The sequence below is a fragment of the Balaenoptera ricei genome, chromosome 7 (genome assembly GCF_028023285.1).
Source record: "Balaenoptera ricei isolate mBalRic1 chromosome 7, mBalRic1.hap2, whole genome shotgun sequence".
NCBI classification, from domain to species: Eukaryota; Metazoa; Chordata; class Mammalia; order Artiodactyla; family Balaenopteridae; genus Balaenoptera; species Balaenoptera ricei.
Window position 1 is genome coordinate 77,023,752 of NC_082645.1, and position 24,100 is coordinate 77,047,851.

The following is a 24,100-nucleotide window of genomic DNA, read 5'->3' on the forward strand; positions in this document are numbered from 1 at the left end:
TTCATGTAGTTTACTCTGGACATCACATCTGCCCTTTGTCTTGATTTTCTGTTTGAGGCCACACAGACCCTCTCTGCACCCAGGTATTATCTCAACTGATCTTCAAATGTATTCAGAAAACCCACTGCAAGTGTTTTCTTCTTCTGTTTCTTTTCCTTCATTGTATTTATTTAATTTTCCAGTCACAGGAGATCATTTACCTCCATTGTCGTGGAGGTCCTTCAGGAGAATTTATTTTATTTTAATTAGCTATGTCAGATTTTTCACCTCTTAAAATTGTGGTGAATCTAAAATAGTATATATTTCTTTAAATATATGAGATTATATTAAAACAAAGCACAAACTTCAATCCTATTTTTTTAAATCTATGAACACCTAAGAAAATGCATTCACCTTCTCTAGAACCCATCCATCCCTGAGAATTCTAGAAGTCTATTAAGTGGTTATACTCCCCCATAGTTATTTTGCTATATACATAAAAGGACGAGTTCATGTATCCAAGAGTAGGGTAAGGATTTCAATGACAGCTCTAATTTCAAGTACCCTGTCCATTGTCAGATTATACCATATGTTTTTGCTCTGAAAACATAGTGACTGTACATATAACATAGAGAGTCGGAGATCAATCACTGTGTCTGTGATGCTGAAAGGCAGGCATCCAACAATGTCAGTGTTACTCCCAGAAAATTTTGGGATTAAGTCCTTAGTCTTAAATCCTAAATCTTAGGACTCTTTAGAGCTATGATTCAATTTAGGACTACTCCAGAGGGGTTGAGTCTGCCCTAAGGCCTCTCCCCAAACTCTATGTGCCTATGCAAAACCTGACAATGGCTCCATTGTGCCAGGAACCAAAGAAAGTTAACTTCTTATACCATGAAACCCAATGTCTCTGGTCCTTTGGCATGATGTATGTGGCACCCTTATCACGACACTGCTTAGCCCAAAATAGTTCTTACAAATGTATGGTAGGCACATTTAACCTCATCTCCCATTTCCTTTCTCATACATACCTGCCTGCCTCTTTGAGAAAGATTGACATTGTCCCTCTCAGGGGCAGCACTAGCTGCTGCTGCCATTTCCAATATTGTTATTTTAAAGTCCTAGTCTAGGCAGATCATTGTGTTTCTTTCCAACTGTTAATAAGTAAGGAAAGCCTTCCGTAGTCTCCTTCCACAGTGAATCAGGGATGACCTGGTGACAAATACAGTGAAAGTCATGGTATGTGACTTCTGCTACAAGGTCATGGAAAGCATTACAGCTTCTACCTGGGTCTCCTGGATTGCTCGCTTTAGGGGAAGCCAGCTGCCATTCCTCAAGCAGCGCTGTGGGGAGGAACTGAGGTCTCCTGACAACAGCCAGTACCAACTTGCTGACCACATTAGTGAGCCATCTTGGAAGCAATTCTTCCCAAGTGGATTGAGTCCACTCTCTTCTCCAGACTTCCTCAGGACAGCCTTCTTCTCTCCACTTGCATATAACCTCAAACTACCACCTCGGTTCTGATTTTATGTGATCATACTTATTTAGCTGCCACAGCTAACTGATAAAATTCACTCCGGAGGAGTTCCAGCCTGGGTCAAGTGGGTACCTCTTGTCCAGTCATCTGTGGCCTGGCTTGGAGGTACATAGTATAGATAAGGCTGGGATGCAAAGGTAGAAGGCAGTTCCCAGGGAAAGGTGTGTGAGCTGAACAGGTCCTGCAAAGCGTTTCTACCAGTGTCCCATCCAACTTTTCTCCTAGCACTAGCACTTCCCTTAGCATAGTATTGTACTTAGCACACTATAATCTCATTGCCTGCTTGATTTTAGGAATACACTCTAGCCCATAAGAATATATTCTATCCTACTGCAGATGCATCCCCAGCATCTAGCACAGTACCTGGCACACAGTAGGTAAAAATAAAATTGTGTCATAAAGGTATATCCTCTGTGAAAAGACTTGGGTATTTTTACTGTACAGTTGCTACCACATTGATAGAAGAACCACCCACATAATTGAGAACTGAGTTTTTGCCTAGTATTTCCAAGTATAGAAAATGCCTATGAAAATTCAACCATGTATTGTGTTTAAAAAGAAATCTTTTAATGTGTAGATCAGATAACCTCTCAGTGGTATACGTTTGCATTCAGGGATGGAAATAGAAATTCATTTTAAGTTTAGTTCTAAAAGACTAAAAAAACATTATGAGCAGAATTTCCAGTTTGACATCTTATATATGAATTTATTTCAGAAAGTCTGTTATCTCACCGGAATCCTAACGCTATGATATTTTGATAACAATTCAAAGGAATTTATTCAAGCTGTACCGAAATGTGTCACGAGTGACCTATTTATCAAGGTAAGAAACTGTTTCTGTCTCTTAAAGTAAAAGATAATTTATTTTTATCAAACTAGTAGAGTTTATCCTCTTTTATTAAAAAAAATCACGAATGGCCCAAGTGAAACCATTTTAAGGACTAAAGAGGCCATAATGTATATTGGTGATTACAAAAGCCCTAATCGATGGTGTAAACTGTGTCTCTTAAAATTCTAGAGGCCAAATGTTTTTTGTACCAGACTATCCCTATGATCCCTTTCAACTATGTGATTTCATGATTCTAATAATAAATGCAAATATAAATATATTCCATAAATTTATTGACATAATTTATTTTATAGCTTATGTGTTTTTGAATAAGTTTCATGAACAAATATAAATATGCTTAAAATTCTGGGTTTCTAAAATGGTTTTTAATACCTGACAGAATATGATTTTGAAGTAATAACATATTCATCATGGAAAATTATGAAATATAGAAAGTACAACAATAAAATAAAAATCATTCATAATTCCTTCATTTAGGAATAATTACTGTTAACATTTTGGTTTATCTACTCAGTAAATAACTAAAACTAACTGACTACAATGTGAATATTTTCCCAAGTCACGAAATATTTTTATATATGATTGTTTAATGACTATATGTATTATGTCATATTACTATTTGACTAATCAATACTCTACTGTAAGACATTTAGGTTCTTTCAAATTGTGTCATAATAGCATTTCAAAACATATCCTTGGTGGTAAATCATTTTGTAAATACACACATATATTTTTAATAAATACATTTTTAAGAATTGGAATCATTTTTCCAAATTATCCTTTAGGAAGGTATGTTGATTTAGGTGTCTAGCAGCAATATTCAGAAGCGGCTGTGTCCCCCAAATCCTTGCCAACCCAGAGTAATAGCCTTTTAAGAACTCATTGTCCATCTGATCTATAAAAATGTTGTCTCCTTGCGCCAGAGATAGCTCTGTACCTGATCAGAGGAGAGGATAGGCTGTTAAAAGCAGAGTTCTGTTGTCTAATTCTAACTTCTGTGAATAGAATTTCACTTATGTTGGGCTCATTGCTAGAAGCAGAAGAAAAGGAAAGTACTAGAAAGGCTTTGTTGTCAATTTTTCATTTTTAAGCCTATAATAATGTCTCTATTCATAAAGATGATGCTCTTCTGGACCACACATCTACAGAAACCTCAAACCATAGGTAGAAATATATATATATGTACAGATATGCATATCAGGACATGTTTACAGCTTTTAAAAAGTCATTAAATCCTAACCTAAAGTAATAGTAATACATGTGGCAACAATCAGAAAATAAATATTCTTGGATGCCTTGTAGCATAGTTAGGGGGAAATAGAGTTTTGTTTAAAGTTATAGAAGTAAAGATTTGTACCCTTGGCCCCAGACTTTTTTAAACTATTGTCTGTAACAGGATAATGTTTTGTTTTCATGTCTTCCTTTCTTCATCCAGAATTTCACTCTATTTGGGGGTCATTTTAATTTATGTGGTCTCTTCATTTTCATTCAGTCTTTGGGGGATAAGTTTCCTGTAATCTCCAGGTCAAATTTGGTCCTGTGTCTCATTGTGTTGTTAGTAGATTCTAAACACAGCTGTCAGTGTATTTTATTTTCACTTTGGGATTTCCCTGGCTTGGCAACCTGACCATGGGAACTTACAGAAGAAGGTGGGAAAACATCTGGAGGCAGTCAGAGAGGAAAGCCATCTACTCACCCACTCACCTCCAAATTGGGCCAGGAAGGGCCTGCCCTCTTTCCGTCTTCCCCTGTCTGGTGACCGGGCACTCAGTGCAGCTACTTAAGTAGCAGCTCTCTGACTAAGGATGAGGGCCTTGCTTTCTCTAAAGCTCTAATTCCTGCCAAGAGCTTCCATCTTCCCCCAGCCATGAAGAGGGTGAGCTCCTACATTGCTTTAGTTTGACCTCAGATTCTGTAGACAAAATTTGTGTGAATGTGGATCTTGCAGCTGGAAAGTAAGATGAGCGGACTTAAGCAATTGGAAAGTATATATGCACTAACCTATAGGGATTTTTCTAGGACATCATTTTCAGAGATATATATTTTTCAAAGGTATTAACAGAGGGGATGCATGTGCTATCTGGGGTGTTTAATACTAAAAGGTAGTGACCCCTAGTGCCTTTTATGTGCCAGAAGTTTTACATATTATCTCTAATCTTTTCTGCAATCCTATGAGGTTGATACTATTACTGCCATTTTGTAGATAAGAAAACTGAGCTTCTGAAACTTAAATCATCAGCTTAAAATCACAGAGCTGCAGAATGCCAGAACCATGATTTCAACCCCGGCCTATCTGACTATCAAATCTCCCACTCTTTCCATGCAGTTTTAAGTTTTGTTTAAAAGGGGGCCCAGAAAGTGGAGTTCTAAGTTTACAAGTGTTTGTTCTTATGTTTCTGGCTGTATGTGCAGGATTACTTCATTTTTTATTGTGAACCATGTTTTCCAGCAATCAGAGGATTAATTACAGGATGTTTTCTTGCCAGCAAAGTCTATTGAGCTGAATCATAAACATTGCCTTCTGTCACTATTCATAATTTATTCATGGATCACTGGTTCCTTATTAGCATTATATCCGTTATGTATTTTGAATGATCCTTTCAAGGCTTTTGGGAGGGTGTTAGAGGAGAGGTGAGGAGAGGCGTTTTAAAGATAGCTTTAAGTAGGAAACAAATGATTACTTTATCTGAATAAGTCATTCACGTTCTGCTGGTCCAAGAAAAATAGTATTCGGAGAAAGTGAGGGATAAAAGAGTAAATGACCAGGGTAATAATCCATGAGAGGCACTGAATGTAATTCCTACAAATCGCAGAAGTTGAAAAGAATTTTTGGTTAACATCAGAAACAAATATGATGGAAACTCAAGGGTTCAGAGGAGCAGGGCATCTGTATACATATACATCATCTTGTTTATTTATTGAAGTATAGTTGATTTACAATATTGTGTTAGTTTCAGGTGTACAGCAAAGTGATTCAGTTATATATATTTTTTCAGTTGTTTTCCATTATAGGTTATTACATGATACCGAATACAGTTCCCTGTGCTATACAGTAAATCCTTGTTTATTTTTTTGTATAGTAGTGTGTATCTGTTAATCCCATATTCCTAACTTATCCCCCACCCCTTTCCCCTTTGGTAACCATAAGTTTGGTTTCTATGTCTGTGAGACTGTTTCTCTTTTGTAAATAAGTTCATTTGTATTATTTTTCAGATTCCACATGTAAGTGATATCACATAATATTTATCTTTCCCTGTCTGACATACTTCACTCAGTATGATAATCTCTAGGTTCATCCATGTTGCTGCAAATGCCAATATTTCATTCATTTTATGGCTGAATAATATTCCATTGTATGTATGTACCACTTCTTTATCCATTCATCTGTTGATGGACACTTGATTGCTTCCATGTCTTGGCTATTATAAATAGTGCTGCTATGAACATTGGGGTGCATGTATCTTTTTGAATTAGAGTTTTCATCTTTTCTGGATATATGCCCAGGAGTGGGTTTGCTGGATCATATGGCGACTATATTTTTAGATTTCTGAGGAACCTCTATACTGTTTTCCACAGTGGCTGCACCAGTTTACATTCCCACCAACAGTGTAGGAGAATTCCCTTTTCTCCACACGTTCTCCAGCATTTATTATTTGTAGACTTTTAGGTGATGGCCATTCTGACCAGTGTGAGGTGATACCTCATTGTAGTTTTGATTTGCATTTCTCTAATAATTAGAGATGCTGAGCATCTTTTCATGTGCCTGTTGGCCACCTGTCATATACATTATCTTATATCATATCATATTGAAGGTATTTATTACAGGGATTTGACCTTGCACAATGGGGGAGCTAGTTAAGCAGTCTCTGTAAGGCTGCTGTCTTCACATCTGAACCTGGAACTTGAAGTCCACGGCAGGCATATGGGAAGGAAAGATGGATATAATGTAGGAGAGAGCAAGAACCAGCCAGAACCCACAGCTTGAGACGGAGCCCACAGGATGGGCCTGCGTCAGCTCTTGTTGCAGCTGCCCCTGGTGGGGTGGGTGGCCTGCAGAAGCCGGGTCTTTCTTCACGGAGCTAAACACCCACACCTGGCGCAGGATTCGGAGAAGCGGAAGAGCCAGGGGAAGGTGAGGCGGTTTCAAGCAGCGTCCTGGGCCTCACGCCACTGAGGAGAGCCAGAAGGTAAGTGACTCCGCAGCGGAGCTGCTCCTTCCTTCTGCCCTCCACATCGCCCACAAGAATCTCTCTTGGGGGGACTTCCCTGATGGCCCAGTGGATAAGACTCTGCACTTCCACTTCAGGGGGCACGGGTTCAGCCCTGGTCAGAGAACTAAGATTCCACAGGCCGCGGTGGCCAAAAAAAAAAAAGACTCTCTCTTGGGGCCCACGCTAACCTACAGGAAAGGAAACCCAAGAAATTTAGTTCAGCTAGCCAGGTTAACACATTACAAAATCACCACACAAAACAAAAAGAATATTATGGGTATAGCACTGGAAAAAAGGACAAAGTACTATTGGCCAAAATAAAATGAACTTTTCCTGAAGCTAATTAAGGTGCCTCTGACTAACAGCACACAGCCGTTCTCCATGGGGGTCTTGCTGTCTCCCTGCACGTTGCCGGGTATGAAGCACAGATCACATAACCCTATTTCAGGGAGTTTGCTGCCTGCCTGTACGTTGGCTTTTCTCTCTGCTATTAACTAATCTCCATGTTCGGTTTATGCTTGTGCTCTGATATTGCTTGATCTTTCCTCTTCCCAGGCAATTTCCTCCTCAAACTTCCAACTCTCAAAACTTTTTCTGTGCCCTTTGTATTAGTTTCCTACTACAGCTGTAGCATATTACTGCACAAATTTATCTTAGAGTTCTAGAGTTCAGAAGTCTGAAATGGGTCTCACTGGGCTAAAATCAGGGTTTGGGCAGAGCTGTGTGCCCTCTGAGGGCAGTAGGGGAGAATGCACTTCTTTTCCTTTTCCAGCTTCTAAAGATGGCCCACATTTCTTGGTTCATGGCCTCCTTCCATCTCCAAAGCCAGTGATGGCCAGTCAAGTCTTTTCATGCTGCATAAGTCTGAAACTGACTCTTTTGCCTCCCTCTTCCCTACTCAGACGCTTGTGATTACATTTAAATCTCCTTAATTTAAGGTCAGCTGATTACTAATCTTAATTCACCTGCAATCTTTTTTCCCCCTTGCAGTGTAGCCTACCACATTCATGGGTTCTGGGGATTAGGACATGGACATCTTTGGGGGAGCCATTGTTCTGCCTACCACACCTTTCCATTCTTGTCATGGCCTAGACTATCTGTAGACTAGAACTTAAGAGTAGTGTTTCAGGTCCTTTGCTTTCTACCTTGCCACAATCCTTACCTTGAGGCAGTGAGCACAAACTAGCTCTTTATAGGGGCAAACACAAAAGGGGAGAAAGAAATACAAGGGAAAAATCAATTAATATTCAGAAATAATTTCCTACTACCCAAACAACATTCCATGTTTATGAAGATCAGCTGGATGGCAGTTCTTATCTCTCCATGAGACTTTATTGAGCAATAGTCCTGGCTCCCATGAGGTCTAATGGAATGGCTGGATTCCTATTGCCCAAGTGATAAATTTCTTTATTGTTTCCAAATGCATTCTCCTTGGCACTTGCTTCTCCACGCAGGGAAAAATCCCACTTTTCTTTAAGACTCACCATTCAACTCTCTTCTCGTTGCTGTCATTTACCAGCTTGCAACTGCCCGCCCCCTTCACTGAAGGCTATAGCCCCTCATTCAGTTTTCCTTTCTACCACACTCCAGCAATCATCAAGGAAGACATTCTGTAATCACTTTATTTTTAATCATCTCCTCCTTCATCCATCTCAGCTGCTGTGGAGAGACATTTATTGCTCACTAAATATCCATGTGCTCTTTTAAATTCCCCAGCCCCACTGCAAATAGATGGGGCCATATGACTACTTCTGGACAAAGGATTGTGAGCTAAAGTGACATGTTTTGCTTCCAGACCAAAGTATGTAAGAACTCAGTAGAGTTTTTTCATCCCCTGCCATAGAAACCTGGAAGCTATGTGTTGAAATGGCAGCATTTCAAAATAAAACAGCATGAGTGATAAATAAAGCTTTATTTTATTTGAGATTTTTATCTGAGATTGGAGTCAATCTTTTAATGCAGAATAGCTTATATTATCCTGACTATTACAGCCACCATTCCCAGATTCAAACTCTGGAACTCATCACTGGAAAGTTCCACCTTTGAAACCACTTCTAGAAACTTCACATTCTTAGTTTATAGACTCTGATCTTTTTGGCTTGCTCACTTGGATCTACCACTACTTCACTTGCAACTTTCAGTACATTGACCATTCATCCTTGTTAGTGTTACTATAACAAAATACCACAGACCAGGTAACCTATAAACGACAAAAATTTATTTCCCACAGTTCTAGAGGCTAGAAGTCTGAGATTAGGGTGCCAGCATAGTTGGGGGAGAGTCTTCTCCTGGGTTCATAGCTGGCACCTCCTCTCTGTGTGCTCACAAGGTGGAAGGGGCTAGGGAACCCTCTGGAGTCTCTTTTATAAGGGCACTAATTCCATCCATGAGGATCCCATCCTCATGACTTAAGCACCCCCCCCAAAAGCCCTACTTCCTAATACCATCATCCGGAGGTTAGAATTTCAACATATGAATTTTGGCAGAACACAAACATTCAGACCCTAGCACCATTCTACTATCTTCCTCTCATCATCTCTTTCCTATATTGTTTCCTCCCTTACTCAGTGTATATTCTATAAGCCATCATCTTCGCCAGTTTCCTGTCAATATTCTAATTTACCTTATTTCATTGTCTTTTTTGTAGCACCTGTCAAAGCCCCAAGCTGACAAAGCCCAAGCTGAACGAATCCAGCTACCTGTCTTCTCTGTGTTTGTACCCAGACTGAAGAACACTAGTAGAGAAAAATCATATAAACTAGCAGATTTCTGAGCTGTCAACATTCCCTGGAAAGCCCAGTGTGTATTTATAGTCAGTTCAATCTTAAACTTTCCTCAAGCCTCTGCCCTTCTGCCTACCATATTACAGGGAGCAGATGAACTCACCTTCTGCTTTACGCAGAAAGTAACACACTATCAGAGAACTACCACGACCTTTCAAAAATCAACTTTACAAACCTATCTGCATCTGTCCCCATTCTGTCTTCCTTCCCTCTTGTTACAGTGCTGTCCCCCTGTCAAAGACCAATCCTTTTACCTCTGCCCTTAATTCCTATCCCCTTCCAGCTTCTCAGGAACTTTATGTTGGCAGTTGTCCTTCCTCTCATAGTGACTTCAGTCTTCTCTTTGATGTCCTTCCTATCATCAAACATTCTCAATCCATTCCTTCTTTTTTAAAAAATTTATTTATTTTATTTATTTATTTTTGGCTGCATTGGGTCTTTGTTGCTGCGTGTGGGCTTTCTCTAGTTGCGGCGAGTGGGGGCTACTCTTTGTTGTGGTGCGCGGGCTTCTCACTGCGGTGGCTTCTCTTGCTGTGGAGCATGGGCTCTAGGCGCGCGGGCTTCAGTAGTTGTGGCACGTGGGCTCAGTAGATGTGGCTTGCGGGCTCTGGGGCGCAGGCTCAGTAGTTGTGGCGCATGGGCTTAGTTGCTCCTGGCGTGTGGGACATGGCTCGAACCCATGTCCCCTGCATTGGCAGGTGGATTCTTAACCACTGCACCACCAGGGAAGCCCCTCCATTCCTTCTTTAGGAGAAAAAAGCTACCCTTGATATAACATTTCCTTCCAGCTGTTCTTTTCTTGGCTCTTCTTTACCTCTACCCAACCATTAGGTGATGGAATTCCTCAAGGTGGATTACAAACCCTCTTCTCTTTTCAGTCTACACTCTCTCTTTTTTTCTTTTTGTTTTTGTTTATTTCTTTGTTTTATTGAAGTATATTTAATTTACAATATTAGTGTCATGTGTACAGCATACTGATTCAGCATTTTTACAGATTATACTCCATTAAAAGTTATTACAAGATAATGGCTATAATTCCCTGTGCTATATAATGTATCCTGTTGCTTATCTATTTTATACATAGTAGTTTGTATCTCTTAATCCCACACCCTTAACTTGCCCCTCCTCCCTTATCTCTCACCTCTGGTAACCATTAGATTTCTATATCTGTGAGTCTATTCCTGTTGTGCTATATACATTCATTCATAGTTTTTGAATCTACAGATAAGTGATAACATACAGTATTCTTCTTTGTCTGATTTATTTCACTAAGAATAATATTCTCTAGGTCCATCCACGTTGCTGCAAATGAGAAAATTTCATTCTTTTTTATGGCTGAGTAACATTTCATTTTATATATATATATGTCACATCTTTTTTTATTCATTTGTCTGTTGATGGACACTTGGGTTGCTCCCATATCTTAGCATTGTAAATAGTGCTGCTATGAACATTGGGGTGCCTGTATCTTTTCAAATTAGTGTGTTCAATTGTTTTGGATATATATCAAGGAGTGGAATTGCTGGATCATATGGTAGTTCTATTTTTAGTTTTTTAGTTCTCCATACAGTTTTCCATAGTAGCTACACCAATTTACATTCCCACCAACAATGTACAGGAGTTCCCTTTTCTCGGATTTCCCTGGTGGTCCAGTGGTTAAGACTCCATGCTTCCAGTGCAGGGGGCACGTGTTCAATCTCTGGTCAGGGAAGATCCCACATGCCGCACGGTGCGGCCAAAAAAAAAAAAAGAGTTCCCTTTTCTCTACATCCTCGCCAACATTTGTTATTTGGACGCTTTTTGATGACAACCATTATGACAGGTGTTAAGTGATATCTCGTGGTGGTTTTGATTTGCATTTCTCTAATAATTAACGACGTTGAGCTTCTTTTTATGCGCCTGTTAACCATCTGTAAGTCTTCTTTGGAAAAATGACTATTCAGGTCTCCTGCCCATTTTTTTGGATTGGGTTGTTTGTTTTTTGATACTGAGTTATAGGAACTGTTTATATAGTTAGGATATTAACCCTTTGTTGGTCATATCATGTACAAATATTTTCTCCTATTCCATAGCTTGTCTTTTCCTTTTGTCAGTGGTTTCCTTTGCTATGAAAAAGCTTTTAAGTTTAATTAGGTCGCATTTGTTTATTTATTTTTGCTTTTATTTCTTTTGCCTTAGGTGCAAGATCCAAAAAATATTGCTATGATTTATGTCAAAGAGTGTTCTACCTATGTTCTCTTCTGGGAGTTGTATGGTTTCTGGTCTTACTCTTAGATTTTTAATCCATTTTGAGTTTATTTTTGTATTTGGTGTGAGGAAATGTTCTACCATTGTTTTACATGTAGCTGTCCATTTTTCCCAGCACCACTTGTTGAAGAGGATGTCTTTTCTCCACTGTATATTCTTGCCTCCTTGTCGTAGATTAATTGATCATAGGTGTGTGGGTTTATTTCTGGGCTTTCTCTCCTATTCCATTGATCTATATGTCTGTTTTTGTGCCAGTACCATACTGTTTTGATGACAGTAGCTTTGTAGTATTGTCTGAAATCTGGGAGGGTGATACCACTAGCTTTGCTCATTTTTCTCAAAATTGCTTTGGGAATTTGGGGTCTTTTGTGGTTCCATGTGAATTTTAGGATCACTCTACCCTCTCTCTTCAGGGAACCTCATCTACTCCACAAAATTCAGTTTTCTTTTCATTTCCAGCTCAGACTTATGCTCTGAGTCCCAGACCCAAATAGCCTACTTCTTACTTGATATCACCACTGGGCTGTCTGGTGCCTTAAACTCAACATCCCCCAAACTGAACTTGAGATATTTTCCATCAAATTTATTCCTTATCCTTGTACTCTCTATCTCATTAAATGCCATTAACAAACACTCAGACACTCAAGCCAAGCACCTGGGATTGATATTTGACTCATCTCTCTCCCTTCCCCAATTAAGTCCATAAGCAAGTATTACTAAATCAATTACCTGAATATCTCTTAAGTCCATTCACTTTTATCTGTCCTCACTGTCCAGTTCAAGCCACTGTCATCACTCACTGGACTACTGAACACTTCCTCCCACATCTATTCTTTTTGGGCTCCAATCCATTCTCCACTCTGCATTTTAAAAATGCAAACTTATTTTAAAATCTTTCAATAGCTGCCCTTTTGCTCTCAAGAAAAATCCAGATTCTTAACATAGTTTTCACAACTCTCATTCTTTATCTCATGCCCCTCTTCCCTCACTTTCTACCTTTCAGTCCTGTAATCCTTAGAACATTGTAGGTACTCCATAAATATTTTTTGGATGAATGAATACTTTTTTAAAACAGTTTCTCAGATTTACCATATTATAACATGAGCTGATGCAAAATAATTCTTTACTCTTCTGCTCTAAACACAGAATAAAATATGGCTAAAACTTCTTTAAGTATGTGGCTCAGCTTGAAACCAAGAGAGTCCCCCAAATGTCCGAATTAAAGAGGAAACTTCAAGTCAGGGTGCTAAGCAGACTCTTATACCCAAACAGCTTATAGAATTGTTGGAACCAGATACAGGCCTTACATGCTGGAAATGGTTCCAACAACTAACTGCCGTGGAGGGAGGGTCCGTGCTCCAGGCCCTAGGAAGAAAGCTTGAACTGAGCTATTTAGATAAATCTGGGAGTCACAAAGGGTTGTGCTGACTTTGAAATGAAGACTAAGGGAACTCTTCCCATTAGCCCATATAAACAACAAGAACGTTTATAATATCCCAGAATCACAAATGAGAAAACCTCACCTGCAAGAAATCAAAACCCCAGGTCTGTGCCACACACAGATGGAGAGTCTAAATCACATTCCCTGTGTGAAGGGACCTGAATCTGGGAAATCAACCTGAAAAGAAATCTGATTCTTTTGCTCAAGTTGAGACAGAAGAATAGCACCCTGTAGACTACTTCCCCATAGAGAACTCTCTTCTAATGACATCATAGTCACAAATTATAAATCATACCATAAAACAAACAACTATCCATGAGAGACAGCAGATGAAAGAAATAGGAGCCAAAGCTTGAAAGAGTAGAACAACCTGAATGAAATGTTTACAAAGTATGTTTAAAATGTTCAAAGCAATGAAGGAAGGAGAATAAAACATAAGAGAACAACAAGAAAAAAGATGATAAGGATTTTTACAAATCTATTAGAATTTAGAAATCAAATGTAATGTTCTTTCCCATCCCAAGGCCTTAGTAAACGTTCTTCCCTCTGCCTGTGCACTCATACTTCACTTCTCCACCTTCAAACTCCTACTCATCTTTGCAATCTCAGCAACACTTTGCTGACCTCTGAGAAGACATTGGTTTCCTCTGTAATAAACTCTCATGGCTCCTTCACCTCTCTTTTCAGCAACATTCATCCCAGTAATAATGTCTTGTTCAATGTTTATCATTTCTATATGACTATAAACTCCATGATGATAGGCACAATTTCTGCCTTGTTTTCCACCTTACTCCCAGTACCTAGCACAATGTCTAACGTATGGATTATTGACAGGGCAACTGGGCATCCTAGGGTCATTCCAGTTTACACCTGCTGCCTGGAGTAATGATTAATAATTTCTTTCACTTCCTTTTACTGTTAGAGTAATAAGTTTTATGAATAACCTGATTATGGGCTGATTGATTTATTGAACCAAAATGCCTAATTCACTGTCTCCCTCTGTTCTGGCCCTTAAAATCTCATTGAGACCTCTGGTTTCTTTGATCCTTCTTCTTTTCTTCTGATCTGCAAACTCCCCTGACCTCTTTTAACTTTCTTTCTTGCCTAGCTACTTTAGACTGAGCTCTTTCATGAAAAGTACCCCATATTTCTTGATCCCTTTTTTTCCTGCCCTACATCCCTTGCAGATCTCTAGGTCTCTTGTAAATCCACTTGATTTCTTTGCTTTTTTGACTGATGTATTTTGTGATTTTTCTCTAGCAGCAGAGTGAGTTGGTGCCACTGCAAATTCAGTCTCCATTCTCAGTGGACCCTCAAGGCTTCCTAGTAATGTTGCCATGCTACTCCTGTCTCTAAAATCCTGGCAAACTGCAGGTGTATCTCTGCCCTAGCATTGTCACACTGTATTGGGGTTATGTGTTTGTGAATCTGGTTATCCCAGTGAATAGAACTCCTTGGCGATGGGGAGTTACTCATCTCTTACTCTAGTGTCTCTTCCTCTCTTACTCTTACTCATCTCTTCCTCTAGAATCTAGCAGATTTCCTGGCACAGAGAAAGTGCCAGAAATAAGGGCTTGAACAATGAATGAATGAGGACTGGAATGAATGACAAAGAACTAATGCAAGGGCATAAGTAGGAACCATGGAACTTAATTGCAGTATTCATATGGTGTGACAAGATTAGCACCTAACTTATAAACTTTTTAAGCTATAGCAAAAGAGGCAAGAGTATATTATGTTTCTTCATTTGCAGCAACACGGACGGACCTAGAGGTTCTCATACTATGTGAAGTAAGTCAGACAGAGAAAGACAAATATCATATGATATCGCTTAAATGTGGAATCTAAAAAAATGATACAAATGAACTTATTTACAAAACAGATATAGATCCACAGACATAGAAAACCTTATGGTTACCAAAGGGGAAAAGAGGGGAAAATTAGGAGTTTGGGATTAACATATATACACTACTATGTATAAAATAGATAAACAATAAGGACCTACTGTATAACACAGGGAACTATACCAATATCTTATAATAACCTATAATTGAAAAGAATCTAAAAAAAAATATATATATATATATATACACACATACATATATGTGTGTGTGTGTATATATATATCTGAATGACTTTGCCATACACCTGAAACTAACACATTGTAAATCAACTGTATTTTAATAAAAATTTTTATAGTCTATTATGTTTCTTATTTATAAGGTATGTAATAGGAAATATCATAAAAATTAAAACTATAGAAACATCATACTAGGATTTAATTGTATTTTTATGCTTACATCTAACTGGCCTTATATGCCTCTATAGTATCTGGTCTGAGGAGCCAAATGGCACTGAGATCCAAGGATATCTGAAAATTTTGTCACTGGAGGTTGCCAGTTTATATATTCCAAATATAATCTCACTCTTATAACATGTATTCAGTTTTACTGAATTGCTGTCGTTCCTACCCTAGGAAAAGCTCCTTCTTACACTTCCGACCATCTGTGCCATTATCTGGAAGTACTTATCCTAATCCTTATTCTGATTATCCAATATCTGTTTGTCCTGTCCTACTTCTGTTGACTTCTCTGTTCCTAATTGTTGTCTAGCTCTTGAACATTGATAGCTTTAAAATTTTCTCGCCTCTCTCCTTATCACCTATTTTCTACACTCATGGATGATTCTGAATTTGGCAGCCATAAGGTCTTTATCTCTTGGATCCAGATTAATTCTTATTTGAGCAAATCCTAATCACAATCCTAAATAAAGTACCTTACAGCAATCAACATCATCCTAAATATCCAAGAAATGCAACCGGTTCAACAAAATGCTTTTAGGTGACTATATTCTTTATCTCTGTCTCAAAAAAAAGTACTAATAGTTCACCAAAACATGTTATCTCATTAGGATTTAGGGTAAACAATTGTCTAGCAACTCAGGAGGTATGTTTTTTGTTGTGGTAATGTTAAGTGATGACCATCACTGAGAAACAGCTTAAATTCACCCAACAGAGGAGATTCTATTCCTAGATCCTACTATTCTGCCAACAAGAAACATAAGCTGGAGAGAGAAGAGTTGAAATTAGAGACTGCTAAGTAATCTTTGGCAACTGTGTGGGCCACAGCTAGGTGTACTGAAGAGAAGGGCCATACTTATGTGGAATAAAGTTCTTTTTACTCATATGTCTATGCTGTTACATGCTTATTAGTCAATATCTAAAATATGAGAGGCAGCGTGATGTAGTGAGAAGAGCATTCCAACTGACTTGGGTTCTAATTGATTCAGCCTTTACTAATGTGGGACGTTTGACAAGTCACCAAATTCCTCTGAGACCATGTCTTCATCTGTAAAATGGGAAGAATAATATTTACTTTGCCAGGTTGTTAATATAGTAAATAAAAAAGATATTTAAAGTATCTGACTGAACATCTGGCATGAAACAGGCAATTATTTAAAACAAGTTTTCATTGAACTTGTTCTGTTATTGTTTTCTGTCTTATTATTTATCCACATGTACTTGGTCTCAGGACTTAAAGCTGGAGAAGGAAGTGAAGTGGGTTTTTATTTCAGTTTGAGAAATACGGAGTTGGGTTGGTTTGCCAGTAGGAGTAGGCTATTTAGATGAGTCTATTTGATTTCAGGATGATGTCCAGCCTCATCCTTCACCAGCCTGAGTACTGCTTGTTCCAGAAGCGCATTGCTGAAAGAGTAGAGTGATACAAAGTCAGGCATGGGTGTCTCAAGAAAGCAATGCCAGGACACAGTTTTGGAAACATGGTCTAATAAGTCATCCAGTAACACTTATTAGTATTCTGTGCAAAGAAACTAAACTAAATAATGTGAGGTGATACAAAAGAACAGATCAAATTGAATTTTACAGCATCAAAAATATTTATGTCTGGACTTGACCTTAATGAGTATTAAATATTGTTAAAGATCAGAGTCCAATTCCTTCACTTTATGGATGAAGAAATGAGGACCTGGAGAAGTTAAGTAACTTGCCCAAGTTAACTCTTTACTGATACTCTAGTACATTTGCCACTAAACTCTTCTGGTGATACAGTTTCTGCTCCATGTTGAAATGAGAGAGAAGTTGTCCAAATTTTACTACTCAAAAAGATATATTAACCAATGTAATTAATTCCAGTTACATAAAGAAAGATAAGAAAGATAGATTTGTTATTATAAAAAAATTTCCTATAGAAAGGTTTGGAAAGACCACATGCAATTCCCTGTGGTTTAGCTGGGAATTATTCTTGGTGCCTATATGGCAACCCCTCCCTGTAGAATGTGTACATCCCCTGAAGGAATGCTGAGGTCATTGAAATTACTGGATTCAGGGGGCACAAGTCAGGGAAGATCTCAGGCAAGATGTTTCCCTTGGCAGCCTAGATATAAAACCCATAAGACATGTGTAGGAGTGGTCTGTTGGGATCAGAAAGAGAATGGAGGGTTAAGATGTTTAGAGAGACTAGAAAGCAAGTGATGGAGCAGGTCATAGATACGATGTTGCCCATCCATGTTTGTTTGTTTTTCTTCTCAACTCCTTAGGATTCTCAGTACAATTCCACGAAGGCCTCATTTCAAGATAAAGGAGAAGAAAATAGTTTCTTCTAAAAATTTTTAAACATAAAATTCAGACTCTCAAACAAAAGTCAAAGAGGCCTAACAGATTGGCTGGGACTCTGAAATTTGCCTCACTTTCTCAAATTCTTGCTGGAAAAAGGCAAAGCCTAGCTAGCTCTCTCAAAATTCTTATGTGAGATTCCTGCTTTCTTTAGTTTCTGATGACTTCATAGGTGCTGATTTATAATACTGTAGGAGATATGGAGGAATAATCTGTATTAATAAGATGTATTTTTATAATACCTTTGAATTAACTGTGAAATTGTATTTCCTATCTTTCAAATCTCATTGATTTGTATATATTATAATGCCAGGGCTAAGGGAAAAAGGTAGGTGTATTGTGAGATATAGGAAAAGCTGGCAGTCAATGTTAGAATCAGAGGTCAGCAAACAAGAGGTGAAGGAGTTTGTGGTATCGAGGCCATGCAGCAGGTGTGAATGTGTGTCCAGATTTCCCCAGCCTGTGGGTATAACCTTCATTTGCTTTGCCGACATTACATTGTTACATTGCCTGCAGCACCCAACCTGCCTTTAGCCTCTATACTATTTTCTCAGGTTTTTTTCGGACAGTATCCCAAAAACTGTCACACAGGCTCCTTCCTCAATAGACCACCATGCTACCACCTCTGCTGACAGTAGTCTCATGAGATCCCTCTGCATGGGGGGGACAGTTGCATTTCCAGCCAATCCTCTGCTAGGATGTGGCTCCACCACATCCCATCCACTGGGCAGGGCACTCTTCTCCACTTGGCCACTCTGTCCTAAGAGGAACAGACATTTCTCTCCACTCCCCAAGGCCCACATAATCACCAGGCTAGAGAGGAGAAAATAATCCCACTCATCTGCAAACTAGGGTGGCCTCCTAAGTCCCTATTACCTATCCCAGGATCTGCCTCTTCTAGAGTTCTCGAAGTAGGACTGTCCATTTTCTTCTAATGAAACTGTAACTTCAAGATGTGGACTGGCCCTCTGAGCCCCAGGAAATTTGATAACAAAATGCAATAGCCCAGCATCAGAAAATTTGGTTCATTTAGTCCTCCCTGGTGCTACCACGGATGCTACATATTGAGGGTATAATTGACCTAGGGCAGCGGCTTTCAAACTTTAGCAAGCATCAGGATTACCTGGAGTTTCTCTTAAAAAAGAGATTGCTGGACCCCCAACTCCAGAGTTCCTGATCCAGTAGGTCTGGTGTAGGGCCCGAGAATTTGCATTTTCACAAGTTCTCATGTGATACTAATGCTATTGACCCAGGAACCACATTTTGAAAACCACTGGCCTAGTGTATGGTGAGATCAATAGAAAATAACAACAATACAGTGGCCCAACATCAGAATGCCTGGGCCACTCAGTCATACCTCCTGCTCCCATAAATATCACATAATGAGGCTGTATTTGGCCAAGAAATGTTAAGCCATTTTTCAATACGATGAAAATTACCTTTATCTTGAAAACCGACAATATTCAGACAAAATATCACATTGTAAGACAATAAATCACCTAGAAAACTGCCAAGCCTCCCCATGGCATCACTGTATTCAAATTCTCCCAGAGAATAGAGAGCATTGTTTTCCAGATCCATACAAGACAGTGGTCTTCACATCCTGCTGTCCACTATTTATTTTCCCTTAGACATCAAGGAGTGAATTAAGTATTTTTTCTTTAAAGGACCTTTGCTTCCTTTAAATCCTGGATTCAGCCCAGACTCTGCTCAGATGTAAGTTGAAATCAAAGTTACAATAAATAAAATTGATAACAATGACATCAAATAAGGTAAACAAATACAGTCGTGGATACTTTAGTAGAATAATAAGAAAAATTGCAATTTATTTCCTTCTCTTATATAGGATGACTGTGTAACATAAATAGCATAACTATTTATTGCCATGAATTCACCTGGTCTCAAAAATGATCTAGAAGTTGTAATGTGTGATGTTTAGGAAGATAAAGCTGGGGAATGAAATGCTTCTGGCCATGTCTTAACGCTGTTAATGGATGCTGGCACTTTGTGCTGCTATGTTTACCATCTCTGAGAACCAACCTCAGCCTCTGTTACACATGTAAGTTGGCCTGAGGAGAAGATTAAAAAGGATTAATCTCCAAAGTATACAAGTAGCTCATGTAGCTCAATATCAAAAAAACAAAAAACCCAATCCAAAAATGGGCAGAAGACCTAAATAGACATTTCTCCAAAGAAGATATACAGATTGACAACAAACACGTGAAAGGATGCTCAACATCACTAATCATTAGAGAAATGCAAATCAAAACTACAATGAGGTATCACCTCACACCAGTCAGAATGGCCATCATCAAAAAATCTACAAACAACACATGCTGGAGAGGGTGTGGAGAAAAGGGAGCCCTCTTGCACTGTTGGTGGGAATGTAAAATTGATACAGCCACTATGGAGAACAATATGGAGGTTCCTTAAAAAACTAAACATAGAACTACCATACGACCCAGCAATCCCACTACTGGGCATATACTCTGAGAAAACCATAATTCAAAAAGAGTCATGTACCACAGTGTTCATTGCAGCACTATTTACAATAGCCAGGACATGGAAGCAACCTAAGTGTCCATCAACAGATGAATGGATAAAGAAGATGTGGCACATATATACAATGGAATATTACTCAGCCATAAAAAGAAATGAAATTGAGTTATTTGTAGTGAGGTGGATGGACCTAGAGTCTGTCATACAGAGTGAAGTAAGTCAGAAAGAGAAAAACAAATACTATATGCTAACACATATGTATGGAATCTAAAAAAAAAAAAAGGTTCTGATGAACGTAGGGGCAGGACAGGAATAAAGACGCAGACGTAGAGAATGGACTTGAGGACACGGGGAGGGGGAAGGGTAAGCTGGGACAAAGTGAGAGAGTAGCATTGACATATATACACTACCAAATGTAAAATAGATAGCTAGTGGGAAGCAGCTGCATAGCACAGGGAGATCAGCTCGGTGCTTTGTGACCACCTAGAGGGGTGGGATAGGGAGGGCGGGAGGGAGAGGCAAGAGGGAGGGCATATGGGGATATATGTATACGTATAGCTGATTCATTTTGTTATACAGCAGAAACTAACACACCATTGTAAAGCAATTATACTCCAATAAAGATATTAAAAAAGAAAAATATGGGGCACACCAATTGAAGCAGGGGGCTTCCACTGTGTCCCAGAGTCTAACATTCAGAGCACTTAGAAGCTCAAAGACAGGATGCAAGATCAGAGCAATTTCTTTATGACTCCTAATCTTTCTAAAGATAATTGGTCAAGAACTGGAAAGCATTGATTCTGATTCTATGGGAAGGGCAGGTGATTTAGATCTCTAGGAGAACAGAGAACCCCTCAGAGCACAGGATAAGGTCTGATCTGTGTGTGGACACAGCAAGGAGATTACAAATTGAGGGATGCACGGGAGCTGGCAGGTGACCCAGATACCTCGTCAAAATGCGTACCTTGAAAACAAAACACAACCTGAGTTGGAATCTGTCTGTTACTTTGCTTCTTTCCACCCCAGAAACGAAATCAGATTCCTTCTCATGGCTGTGTCCGGTTCCTGGTAATCAGATTACTGAGTAGGACATCATCTCAAATAGGAGACTGAGCCTCGGCGTGCCCAGTGTCCATTAGCCATCACGTGGTAGTGCATTAATAAACACAAGCAGAGATATGATATTACACTGTAAATGCATTTGGAGGATTTTTATTATCATTCTAACTTTGTGAGTGTGCCAGCATCATCTCTTTCAACCCTAGGTAAACTAAGCTAGGTATTTAGAGAGATTAAGTCTTTCAGGACCAGACTAGGTCACCATTTAAGGCACCTCTGCCAGCAGTAATAAGCCTCCCTTGGTCTTTAATGTTTGTCCTTAAAATAGAAAGAATATATGGGTATGTATAAAAACACCTCATGATCAAGAAATAGAGTTCATACTAGGAATGTGTGTGTGTGTGTGTGTGTGTGTGTGTGTGTGTGTGTGTGTGTGGAAATGAGCACATATATATTCTTTAAAATACATAGTATAGTCTTTTTGTTTATAAATTTTACATAAGTTGAACAAAATTCACTTCTGTTTATTTTTTCACTCAACATTATGTTTTTAGATTTCACGTTCCTATATTTAGAATAACATTTTTCCTTTTCACTTCTGCCTGAGTCATGATTCCAGTCATAAACATAGTACATCCCTCCAATTATTCAGGCCTTACTTGTAAATTTTAATAAAATCTTGTAACCTTATGTTTAACCTTTACAGAATTTTAAAGAATAGATTTTCCTTATGTATTCGTTGTTGATTTATGTAGAGACACTTATTAGTGTTTTTGTTACTGTTGTGATATCTTATTTTCTAATTGTTGGAAAGTGGAACGCCACAAATTTTGATATGCTAATTTCCTACCGTACCTCTTATTTCTTTTTATTTATTTATTTTTGGCTTTGTCTTTTATTGGTCAGGACCTACAGTGTTCTGTATCAATAAGACAGATCTTCATCTTGTTCCTGAATGTAAAGGGAATGCTTTTTAAGTTTTTCCATTAATGTGATTCTTGCTATAGGTTTTTGATAGATAACTTTATCAAAGTAAGGGAATTCCTTCCTATTTCTAGTTTTGTTAAAAGCTTTTTATCATACATAGCTTTTGGACTTCATCAAATTTTTTTTCTACATCTATTGAGTTGGACATATGCCTTCCCTCCTTTAGACTTTACCTTCCTGGTATGAAGCCTACTTGATCATGATGTTTTGTTGCTATTGTTGTTGTTGTTATTTATAGCACACTGGATTCTATTATTTAATATTTTGTTTAAACATTGCATCAATGTTTATATGTGAAATTGCCCAAAATTTCCTTTTCTTCTCCTATCCTTAGATTTTGTATGAAGAGTATACTAGTATTATAAAATTAATTGAAGAGCTTTTCCACTAATTGGAGATTATGGGTTTCCTGTGGATCTTACCTGTAAAATAGTCTAGACTTAGCCAATTTTTAAAGTTTTTTTAAAATAATTGATTAGATTTTCTTAGAGCCTATTGGTCTATTCAAGTTTTCTTTTACTTGGGTAATTTTGAAATTTTACCTTTTTCCAATATTTGTTTTCATTTCATCAACTTTTCAAATTCACTAATTCATTTATGGTATTCCTTCATAATTTAAAAAATCTGTTATTCTTTTGTCTACTTTAACTTTTTTGTTATGTATATTGCTATTTACATCTTCCTCCCTTTTTCTCTTAATAAGCCTTTCAGTTCTAATATTTTGAAATTTTTCTCATGATGTTCCCTTTAATTTGTTTATATCAGTTACTGAGAGAGGGACAACTCAATAGAATGGGCAAGAGTCTCACTAAAAGACACTCAACATAGTATACATGCATATATGTGTGTATATATGTATGCGTGTACATGCATATATAGATAAGCATGCACGCATGTATACATATACAGATATATGTACGGAGATAATGTATGTATACACACACTTTTCTATTCAAAAGAAGTGTGTATGCAGTCAACTTTATTTATAATTTATTTAATTTACCCATATCTTTTATTGTTCACTCTTCATTCTCTCCTACATCCCTAAGCCTCCATATGGTATCATTTTTCTTCTGCATTTAGAATGGGTCTTTTGGTGACTGGTTCTCTCAGCTTTATTTGTCTGAAAATGTCCTTATTTAATGTTTATTTTTGAGGGCATTTCAATTGGTTATGGGATTTTTTTCCCAGCCCTTCAAAGCTATCATTTCATTGTCTTCTGGCTTTTTTTTAAATTTAATTTTATTTATTTTTTTATAGAGCAGGTTCTTATTAGTTATCCATTTTATACATATTAGTGTATACATGTCAATCCCAAACTCCAATTCATCCCACCACCACACCCCCGCGGCTCTCCGCCTTTGGTGTCCATACGTTTGTTCTCTACATCTGTGTCTCAATTTCTGCCCTGCAAACTGGTTCATCTGTACCATTTTTCTAGGTTCCACATATATGCGTTAATATACGATATTTGTTTTTCACTTTCTGACTTACTTCACTCTGTATGACAGTCTATAGATTCATCCACGTCTCTACAAATGACCCATTTTTGTTCCTTTTTATGGCTGAGTAATATCCCATTGTATATATGTACCACATCTTCTTTATCCATTCGTCTGTCGATGGGCATTTAGGTTGCTTCCATGACCTGGCTATTGTAAATAGTGCTGCAATGCACATTGGGGTGCATGTATCTTTTTGAATTATGGTTTTCTCTGGGTACATGCCCAGTAGTGGGATTGCTGGGTCATATGGCAATTCTATTTTTAGTTTTTTAAGGAACCTCCATACTGTTCTCCATAGTGGCAGTTATCAATTTACATTCCCACCAACAGTGCAAGAGGGCTCCCTTTTCTCCACACCCTCTCCAGCATTTG

The 24,100-nt window shown here is 38.2% G+C and overlaps 1 protein-coding gene across 19 annotated transcripts in view; it reads left to right on the plus strand.

The window, feature by feature from the left end:
• Window positions 1-24,100, plus strand: part of C7H2orf88 (chromosome 7 C2orf88 homolog) — a 312,337-nt gene that overhangs the window by 189,017 nt on the left and 99,220 nt on the right. For 14 of the 19 annotated variants that reach the window (XM_059928347.1, XM_059928349.1, XM_059928345.1 and 11 more), the window contains one exon: window positions 2,232-2,339. Coding sequence is in view for 7 of the 19 variants with exons in the window: in XM_059928366.1 (XP_059784349.1) it covers window positions 2,232-2,275 (44 nt within the window). In the remaining 12 variants the exon portion in view is untranslated. The other 5 variants (XM_059928346.1, XM_059928362.1, XM_059928364.1 and 2 more) reach the window with 4 other exon arrangements.